The sequence below is a fragment of the Amblyraja radiata genome, chromosome 9 (assembly GCF_010909765.2).
Source record: "Amblyraja radiata isolate CabotCenter1 chromosome 9, sAmbRad1.1.pri, whole genome shotgun sequence".
Taxonomy (NCBI): domain Eukaryota; kingdom Metazoa; phylum Chordata; class Chondrichthyes; order Rajiformes; family Rajidae; genus Amblyraja; species Amblyraja radiata.
The window spans coordinates 11,537,302-11,548,359 of NC_045964.1; the positions used below are offsets into that span (position 1 = coordinate 11,537,302).

Genomic DNA, 11,058 nt, shown 5'->3' on the forward strand with positions numbered 1-11,058 from the left:
GACCCCCACCCTCCCGTCTCCCCAGCCAGTGATGTGATGGACGCGGGGGTCTGGACCAATCGCTGGCAAGTCCTGCCCCCCAGCGACATCATGTCCGTTATTTGGCTTTTCAGCATTGTGTCCGTTCGGTGAGTTGGTTGCTCGACGTTGCGGCCTTTCGGTAAGTTGGCTTTTAGGTGTCCCGCCCTTTCTTTATTTGGATTTTCAGCTTTGTTTCTGTTTGGTTATTTGGCTTCCACTTCTTCGCTTCGGCTTCTCGTCCTTCGACGCCACGTCCGTACACAAAAATAGGTAGTGCAAAGATACCAGAGTCTATAATACAGTATTAAAGCATTACAGCATTACAGTTACAGAGAAAGTGCAGATTAATAAGTGCAAGGGCTTCAGCGGGGCAAGTTGGGAGATCAGGTCTGCATCCTTAGCTTATGAGAAGACTGTTCAGTAGTCTGAAAAGAGCAGAAAGAAGTTGTTCCTGAATCTGGTGGTACATTATTTCAAGTTTTTGTGTCTTCTGCCTGATGGGAGAGGGGAGAAGAGGGGATGATCAAGGTGTAAATGGTCCTTGATTTTTGTTGGCTGCTTTCCCAAGGCAATATGAAGTGTAGAAGCTAGTTTGTGTGATGGACACATCCACAGCTCTTTGTAATTTCTCGTGGTCTTGGGCAGAGCAACCAACTTGATGTACCCCGAAAGGTGTTTTCTACGCTGCATCTGTTGAAGTCACGTTGTATTGAACTTGTTGTTTGCACTGCACATACAGGCCAGTGGAGAGTAAGAGCAAGTTCAAGTTCAAGTTCAAGTTCACATTTATTGTCACATGCACCAATTGGTATAGTGAGATTTGAGTTACCATACAGCCATATGAATAAAAAAAACATAATACACGATAGAGTTTAACATAAGCATCCCCCACACAGTGGAATCACCTTTTCCCACTGTGAGGGAAGGCAACAAAGTTCAGTCATCTTCCTCTTTGTTCACCCGTGGTCGGGGCCTTTGAGCCCTCCGCAGTCGCCGTTACGGCGGCCCGATGTTCAGGCCCTCTCGCCGGGATGATCGGAGCTCCGACGTCGGAACGGAAGAACATTCTCATCAGCTTGGAGTTTCCGAATTGGCCACTTCCTACCGGAGCCCGCGGCTCCCGAAGTCCACAGGCCGAGCTGGGTGGAGATTCAATGCTGGCGATCCTCGGCAAAAGATCCCAGGGCTCCGCGATGTTAAAGTCAGCGCCGCCCGTGGCTGGAAGCTCCGCAAACACAGCTCCACGGTGTTAAAGTCAGCAGGCCCAACAATCAACAGGCGATCCCCGGCAAGGCATCGTCCAGCTCCGCGATGGAATTCAGTGCTGTGTCGCTGTTGAAGCTCTGGCCGGTCTCCGGCAGGAAAGGCTGCGCCAATCCAGATGGTAGGCCGCGAGGGGGGGGGTGGGGGGGCGAAGATGCGACTCGGAGAAAAGACGCATCCTCGACCAGGAAGTGACTGGGAAATGGTTTCCCCCTTTCCCCTCCCCCCCACCTCCCCCACATAAAAAGATCTTAAACCTACAAAAACATACTTTAAGACAGACTAAAAATAACAAAAAGGGTGAAAGGACGGACAAACTGCTGGCGAGGCTGCCGTGCATGGCGCCACCCGATGTCGATTAGTATTTTATCACATTCCCGATTTGAGCCTTGAAGATGGTGGAAGAGCTTTGGAGTGTCAGTTAGTTAGTGAAGGTTTCTGAGACTGATTTCACAGATGGAGGGTTAAATTGATGGGGACTGTGTTCATTAGAGCAAACATAAATGAGTGAAATTCCCAGTGAAACTCACAGGCTTAACATGCTAGATGCAGAGATGATATTTCTCCTGGCTTAGGAATCCAGAACCAAATATTATAGTCTAGAGTAAGCAGGAAGATATTTTTATGACTGAGATTAAAATTTGTTTTTTTACACAAAGGGTGACGAGTCTTTGGAATTCTCTACCTGGAAGGTCAATGGGGGATCAGTTTTGAGCATTCTAAACACATTTCATTAGATTTCTGGACATTGAGTTAATCTGTGGATATAGATATACTGGAAAATGATGCTGATGTAGTAGCTGAAAATCATTTTCTTGATGAATGGTGAAGCAAGCACAAAGGGCAGGATGGCCAACTTCTGTTCTTCTATCCTATGTGCTTATGTTAATAAATTTTCACTAATTCGTTGTTGGTGCGATTGTTGTCTGTGGGACATTGATTTTCTTGATTCGGCACAGACAACATTCTAGATGTTATCCAACAATTCAGTGTTAGAACATGTTTTACAATCAGGCCTGACCTCATCCTTATCCAGTGTTCATTTCTCCATTTTACAGAAGGAGTCATTGAGTCATGATGTGTTACATTTTCCAAGGCGTGAAAATCAGTTGTTCCACTCCTACAATAGTTCTGGCTGAGTCCAGCTAACGCTGGTGGTGGAGCTGTAGCTAGCACTCTCCAAATCTTTAGTTTGTTTAGTAGTTTAGTTTTTTGCTGATGGATGCTTTCCCTGTACATCCTTGCTTTTGGGGAAGATTGTAACAATGCAATGCTCGAAGCTCTTCAGTGGGCTTTGATCGTCTAATCTCGTGTGTATCAAGCAGATTGGCAACTGAATACCTGTCCATTCACTGATGGTCATCTTACCTGTGAGCATGTGATCAGCTGGAACACTTCAGAATTCCTGGAAACTTCAGCTATTCTGGATGGATGAGAATAAAATCTGCCAATTGGCTGATCCAGCCTGTGAAAAAAATGATAGAATATCTGCTGAATGTTATTTTTCCAACTACAGATCAGGAAAAGATGAACTAGAGCTCCCAACCATTCTCTCCATTTATTTGCTCCTCCTTCAGGCAATGAAGATGCACTCTCCTTGCATAATCTTCCTACCGTGTCTAATGTGTCATGCATTTATGTCATGGCTAATCGTGTGATATCCTTACTGGAACTTCCTTGCTTCCGTTTGTCTTTCCATTAAAATCCACACCTATTCATCACTCATTTTCTGATTCACCCTGTCCTTCATTCACGGTATTTGTCCCTTATTGGTATTTTCTTTACCTCCTCTTAGTTTCAGGATAAATAAAGTTGATAGCATAAATACGACTCGGATTGATGTTGACTATGGGGTAATTGCAAACATTGTCATGTTAGTGGGTAACCTGCTGGAGTGGATTTTTATCCAATCTTTATTTCATTAAATTTAACGGCATTAAAAATGTGTTCGTTTGAAAGAAAGATTGGCTTCCTACATGATCTGCCTAGTTAAATATGATCTTTGCCACAGAAGGCTGTGGAGGCCAAGTCAGTGGATATTTTTAAGGCAGAGATAGATAGACTTGATTAGTACAGGTGTCCAAGGTTGTGGGGAGAAAGCAGGAGAATGAGGTTAGGAGGGAGAGATAGATCAGCCATGATTGAATGGCGGAGTAGACGATGCGCCGAATGGCCTAATTCTACTCCTATCATTTATCACCTTATGATCCCCTGTAGTTTACTAATGAACCCAGCCATTTATTACCATGCCAACTTTGTTTCTCAGATGCGTATAGAGGAGGAGCAGCGGTTGCGGCGTGCCGAGGAGGAGGTGGATTATCTCGCACCTTTCCTTGCTCGGCTTGGTCAACCCAAGAAGATCACCAAGAAGGTAGCCATGACGCTTCGCAGTGACTGCCTGGCAGACATGAAGCAGAGGCTGATCGACAAAGCCAATCTTATTCAAAGTCGCTTTGAGAAGGTACTAAACTTCCCCAACTCTTTGTTCCTTATGCCTGTCCCACTTAGGAAACCTGAACGGAAACCTCTGGAGACTTTACGCCCCACCCAAGGTTTCCGTGCGGTTCCCAGAGGTTGCAGGTGGTTGCCGGAGGTTGCAGGTAGTGGAAGCAGGTAGGGAGACTGACAAAAACCTCCGGGAACTGCAGGGAAACCTTGGGTGGGGCGCAAAGTCTCCAGAGGTTTCCGTTCAGGTTTCCTAAGTGGGACAGGGGCATTAGTCATCCGTTATCACGATCAGCTATCTTTTTTTAAATCCAGATTTAATATTTATTTATTACTTATATTCTCCAGCTACCTTGGTGTAATTGAAGCCCATGCCCCAAGATCAATATTTCAGGACTTTGACTGCGAGTCAGTACACTATTGTATCAATTTGGATTTTCTTTAAAAGTTCAATTAATATTTTTCTGTCCAATTTACATTTTCATCAAACAAGTAATAGAACAGCCCAAATGGCATTTAATTCCTCAGTAAAGGTATATGCTTACTCACTGTTTGATGCTCTTTCTTTTCAGGAGGCTTTGGAGCTCCAGAATAAACAGCAATGGTACCAGCAGAACCAGATATCCATGACCAAGGAAGATGAACAGGCCTACTTGTCCTACTGCTCTGAGGCCATGTTCCGAATTCACATCCTTGAATTGCGCCTCAACAAGTAAGAATTCTTGTTTCACTTTTACTGCACAGTAATTAATTAGGCTAACATTGAAAAAAGAGAAATTAAGCCACAGATATTGGAAATCTCAAATAAAACAGGAAATGCGAGAGATATCTGGTCAGGTAGAAACAAACATTTCAGGTTGATGTTGTTTCAGGAGAACAACTTGAAACCTCATTCTGACAAAGAGTCATTCTGACAAAGACAGTTGCCACCAGCGTTGTCTGCTTTTATTATAGAAACAAAATATTCAGTGTTACTGATCGTGTTTGGTGCCTGATCACCGTACTCAATTATAATATCATCTTTTGTGCCTTATCCCACCCTCCCCTCATGACAATGCTGACCTGTGCTGTAAGAATCCCCACTATTGATTTGGAGCAGCCCCCAGGCACATCAGCTAAACCTGTTCCCTGCCTTTCAGATCATCCTGTGCTCTTTCTAGCTGGGAATTGGGATGATTGAAATGCTGCAGCTCTGTCTGAACTGCTACAGTTTGTCTGAAGCTTCTGCATTGAACCTGCTCTGATCAGCAAATTTCACAGTGCAGAATGAGCCTGTGACTCACATCGACTCTGGGAACCTTTGATAAATTGGTTATCACCCCTTTCTGCAGGCAGGTTAAACTGCTTTACATCTTAATTAACAGCCAGTGATCATCAGTCTCACCACACCACAGCAGCAGTGAACCGTATTCGACCCTGACCTCAGGCGTGACCAGTATGTGTGCAGTTTGCACAGTCTTCCTGTGACCATATGAGTTTCCTCGAGGTGCTCCAGTTTCCTACCACATCCCTAAGATGTACAGGTTTGTAGGTTATTCAACTACAAACCTGTACAAACCTGTAAAATTGCCCCTAGTGTGTAAGGAATGGATGAGAAAGTGGGAGAACATAGAACTAGTCTTCTTCTTCTTCTTCTTATCGAGTCCACACACAAGATTAGAAGTTGTTCAGCCAGAGCTGAACACATTTCTCGGCATCTGCACAATGGTGTCTGTCTTGCGCTTCTTGTGCTTCTTGCGCGTGGTGGTGGAAAGATTGGTTGAAACAGGGCCGCGACGTGAACGCTCTTTCCTTGGCCCCATAGAACTAGTGTGAACGGGTGATTGATAGACATAGACTATAGGTGCAGGAGTAGGCCATTCGGCTCTTCAAGCCAGCACCGCCATTCAATATGCTATGAGAATGCAGGGTGACTTGGACAGGTTGGGGGAGTGGGCAGATGAAGTTTAATGTGGATAAATGTGAGGTTATCCACTTTGGTTTAAAAAACAGGAAGGCAGATTACTATCTAAATGGCGTCAAGTTGGGAAAGGAGGAAGTACAACGGGATCTGGGGGTCCTTGTTCATCAGTCTAGGAAAGTAAGCATGGAGGTACAGCAGGCAGTGAAGAAAGCGAATGGAATGTTGGTCTTTATAACAAGAGTATAGGAGTAAAGAGGTCCTTCTGCAGTTGTACAGAGCCTTAGTGAGACCACACCTGGAGTATTGTGTGCAGTTTTGGTTCCCTAATTTGAGGAAGGACATTCTTGCTATTGAGGGAGTGCAGCGTAGGTTTACAAGGTTAATTCCCAGGATGGCGGGACTGTCATATGCTGAGAGAATGGAGCGGCTGGGCTTGTACACTCTGGAGTTTAGAAGGATGAGAGTGAATCTTATTGAAACATATAAGATTGTTAAGGGTTTGGACACGCTAGAGGCAGGAAACATGTTCCTGATGTTGGGGGAAGTCCAGAACCGGGGGCCATAGTTTAAGAATAAGGGGAAAGCCATTTAGAACGGAGACAAGGAAACACTTTTTCTCACAGAGAGTTGTGAGTCTGTGGAATTATTTGCCTCAGAGGGCAGCGAAGGCCGGCTCTCTGGATACTTTCAAGAGAGAGCTAGATAGGGCTCTTAAAGATAGCGGAGTCGAGGGATATGGGGAGAAGGCAGGAACGGGGTACTGATTGGGGATGATCAGCCATGATCACATTGAATGGCGGTGCTGGCTCAAAGGGCCGAATGGCCTACTCCTGCACCTATTGTCTATTGTCAATATGATAATGGCTGATCATCCACAATGATCGATGGATTTGGTGGGCTGAAGGGTATGCTTTCAAACGTAAACTAAACTAAGATAAACTCAACATGAAATTGTCATTGTTCAGGTGTCCTGCAAACAGAGAAGAAAATTATTTTTGCCGATTTAATTATGATAATTTAGCCAACCAGTAGATGCATTAATATTATTGGAAAATAAAATTTAAAAAAAAGAACAGACTTGGCCTCATCTATGTTTTCCAACTACGTATATTCGGAGATGTTTGTTATTCCATTTCTCTCTAGTATCCCAGAGCCTAACCTTCCCACCTACTTAGTACAGTGAGCCCCTGTTTAGTTTAAATCCTATTTAGTTTAATTTAGAGATACAGCACGGAAATAGGCCCTTCGGCTCACCGGGTCCGCGCCAACCAGCGATCCCCGCATATTAACACTACCTTACACACACTAGGGACAATTTTACATTTTCCAAGCCAATTTAACTACATACCTGTATGTCTTTGGAGTGTGGGAGGAAACCAAAGATCTCGGAGAAAACCCACGCACATCACAGAAAGAGCGTACAAACTCCATACAGATAGGACCTGTAGTCGGGATCGAACCCAGGTCTCTGGCGCTGTAAGGCAGAAACTCTAACGCTGCGCCACCGTTCCGCCCTTCAATATACATATTTTTAATTATATTGCTTGATTTATGTGGAAGAGCCTAACTAAGGTTCTAGGCTGCTCTAATAAATACACCTATGTCTAATGATGCTTTAATACTTTAAATAGGAGGTGATTCAATTTTACATGAGTCATTGTAATGCTATGTTTCATGGTTTTAAATATATTGAAAGAGTGGAAATGTTATTAATTGAGCATCAAACACAGTCAAGTGTGACCTAACCAAGTTGTACAATGACTTGTACTGAGCACCATACTCTAAATGTATTTGAAAGATTCTTGAGATTTGTGCTGTGCATGCACCCAACTGTTGGTTTAACCGACATATATATGGGGACAGGATTTGTGAACAGTTGTCCATATGGTCTAGCAAGGTTTATAGAGTTCTCTTCAGCTTTGGAGGCAAACAACAGAATTACAGCTGATCTGTGTGCTGTGTCACCTCCATTTGCCTGTCCAAGCCCATAACCCTTGAGGCACTGTTCCAAAGTTCTACCTGAGCAATCGCATACAACACATAATCCTCCAACATTTTCTCCTCAAATGCAATCCCACCACTAGCCACATCATCCCATTTCCGCCCCTTTCCGCTTTCTACAGAGACCGTCCCCTCCGCAACTCCCCACCCAAACCACCCCCTCCCCAGGTACTTTCCCCTGCAACTGCAGGAGATGCAACACCTGTCCCTATACCTCCCCCCTGAACGTCCAAGGATTCAGACAGTCCTTTCAGATGAGGCAAAGGTTCACTTGCACCTCCTCTAACTTCATCTACTGTATCCGCTTTTCCAGGTATAGACTCCTATATATGGGCGAGACCAAGCGCAGGCTTGGCGATTGTTTCCCTGGACACCTCCGCTCTGTCCGCCTAGGCCTACGCGATCTCCTGGTTGCTCAACACTTTAACTCCCCCTCCCATTCCCATACTGACCTTTCTGTCCTGGGCCTCCTCCACTGTCAGAGAGAGGCCCAAATCAAATTGGAGGAACAGCACCTCATATTTCACTTGGACAGCTTACAACCCAGTGGTATGAATAGTGATTTCTCTAACTTCAAGTAACTCTTGCTTTCTCTCTCTCTCCGTCCCTCCCCCTCCATAGTTCTCCATCCAATTTCACTGTCCCGGTTAATTTTACTGATTGTATGCGTCTTTATCACCTTCCCTCAACTAACGATCCATTGTACATTTCCTTATCATCGCCTGGTTTGATCTGTTGTTTTCACACCTTACCCTTCCATATCTTTAGACTCCTTCTCCCCTGACTCTCAATCTGAAATGTCTCGACCCAGAACGTCATCGATTTCTTCTCTCCAGGGATGCTGCCTGTCCCGCAGTTACTCCAGCATTTTGTGTCTGTCTTCGGTGTAAAGCAGCATCTGCAGTTCCTTCCTTTACATTTAGTATGCTAGGTGACCGTATCGCCGAACACTTGTGTTTGGTCTGCCAAGGCTTGCTAACCATTTAACCCCTTCCCATCCCAGCCCCATACTAAACGTTCAGTCCTGGGCCTCCTCCATTGCTCCACTTGCAAACTGGAGGAACAGCACCTCCTATTCCGCTTGTTAGTTTACAGCCTAAGGAATGAACATTGAGTTCTCCAATTTTAGGAAAATAACCCCTCTCCCCCTCTCCCCCTTCCACTCTTCCCTGTGCCCCTCCTGGATGCACATCCATTTCTCCCTTCCCCCATCCGTTTCCACCTATATTCTTTCCTCTGGCTTCACATCTCACGCTCCTCTATCCTTATCGTCTTAGCTCGTATCTTTTTCATTTCTGGCCTTTGCCCAACTATCTGTCGATCGAAAGCCCCCTCTAATTTATCCACCTTGCCAGAGTCCCGCCCCCACTATAATCAACCTGAGGAAGGGTCCCTACCCAAAACCTCATCTATCCATGTTTTCCTGAGATGCTGCCTGACCCATCAAGTTACTTCAGCACTTTGTCATTTCTTGTAAAGCAGCATCTGCAGTTCCTTATGCCCACACAATATGTTAATTTGTTTCCTTCACCTTCAAGTACTGAGGTTAATGCTGTGTGTTTGCAGGCACAAAGAGAGAGCGCCAACCAGGTACCTGGCTCTGGAGGACAAGATTCGCAAAGACTCACGGTTGGCCAAGAAATTAAAGGACTGCTGAATGTGTTCATTGCCCACTGCAGTGCAAACCATGATCTGGGGAAAATGATTGATGTGCAGGAGACTTTGTGCAATCCCAGAAACACCATTTCAAAATAAAAATAAAAACATGGTCTGAGCGGGTTCATATGAATAGTTTTGATTAATAAGAATTAATGATTTAACAGAAAATACTGGAAACGCAGAACAGGTCAGACAGGATCTGGATATAGAGGTACATTTCAGGTCTAAAATTCTTTACTGGAAATGGGAAAATGGGAAAATAATTTAGTTTTAATTTGCAGGGAAGGAGACGGAATTAACAATGGGGGAAGTTATTGCAAAGGGATAAATTGTAGAGGTTGTTGAGGTTATCTAGCCAATTAATTAATGCAGTGAGAGAGAAAGGGAATGGACAAAAGTCATAAAATAAGGGGTATTAGAGTGTGAGAATATAAGCAAAGGAAGAAGTCACAAAATACAGGGCTATAACATTTGTTCAGAAGATTAGGCTGTGTTAATGAAGAGAAAATATTCCAGATTGATGACTTGCAGCAGAAACAGCCAGTTCCTATACAGACACAAAAGCAAGTTATCTGAAGTGGTGGCTCCCAAAGGTTGCATTGTGAGCAGATGAAAGATTAATTGCTTTTCATAAACCTTTTCTTGAGCCTTGAACAGTGCAGGCCATAAATAGGTCAGGTTAGCAGTGTAATGGAGAATTAAAAGGGCAGGCAGCAGGAAGCTGTCATCCCTGTGGACAGACGCCAGTATTCTACAAAGCAGTCACCCAATATGCATTCACAACTGCTGCCTGGCCTGTTGAGTGTTCCCAGCATCTTCTGTTTTTATCTCAGATTCCCAGCATCTGCAGTTGTTTTGATTTTTGTTTGAAGATTTGATTGTATACATCAACATATTTTATGTAATAAAGTTCTGAATGTGATCAGTGAAGGATTCCAGGTGATGAAACTTTACATTTCCCATTCAATAGATGTTAAAATGTACAGACAGGAGGAAATCTCCTTGGGGCTTCCTCCATTCACCATATCCTCAGTACATGTTCTTGAGAGACAGTCCAACCATATTGCTGTTTGTTGTCTAATTATCTGGAAATTGTCATTCTTCATCATTTGCATTTGGCACTATCGATTTACCTTAGTCTTACGTTTGCTCATTCTTGAAGGTTTTTTATTCAGACTCATCTACAGTTCCCTGTAGTCACTTTAAATGTGGACTCTTCTTACCCACCCCTTCCAAACAGTTACCCATACAGTACTTGGTCTTGTTGAGCCACCTTTCACTCCAACCATTAATCATCTTCTGGTCTGAGAAGCTGAAACTGAGATTTCCCATTGAACAAGACAGATCACCTGCACACTCTATTTTTTGTTTTAGTATAGTTTAGAGACACAGCGTGGAAAAAGGCTCTTTGACCCACCAAGTCTACGCCGACCAACGATTACCCATACACTAGTTCCATGTTATCCAAATTTTGCATCCTATATTGTAGGGGTAATTCGCAAAAGCTAATTGACCTACAATCCTGAACATCTTTGGTATTTGAGGAAACCGGAGCACCCGGAGAAAACCCATGCGGTCACAGAGAGAGCGTACAAACTGTACAGCCAGCACCCGTAGTCAGGATTGAACCTGGGTTCCTGGCACTGTAAGGCAGCAACTCTACCGCTGCGCCACCGTAATGCCCTATTATTGAAAATGCACGAGGTGCAGGAGAAAATCTGTTGCAACTGCAATTCAGGATTTGATACAACCATATTAATCCTGGG

At 44.2% G+C, this 11,058-nt stretch overlaps 1 protein-coding gene across 4 annotated transcripts in view; it reads left to right on the forward strand.

Annotated features, from left to right (window-relative positions):
- drc7 (dynein regulatory complex subunit 7) overlaps positions 1–10,219 on the forward strand; it is a 66,510-nt gene extending 56,291 nt beyond the window's left edge. For all 4 annotated transcript variants that reach the window (XM_033026668.1, XM_033026669.1, XM_033026667.1 and 1 more), the window contains 3 exons: positions 3,551–3,745; positions 4,302–4,441; positions 9,200–10,219. In XM_033026668.1, coding sequence (XP_032882559.1) covers positions 3,551–3,745; positions 4,302–4,441; positions 9,200–9,290 — 426 coding nt within the window. In that variant the 3' untranslated portion in view covers positions 9,291–10,219. The remainder of the gene's footprint in view (positions 1–3,550; positions 3,746–4,301; positions 4,442–9,199) is intronic.
- Positions 10,220–11,058: the final 839 nt, after the last annotated feature.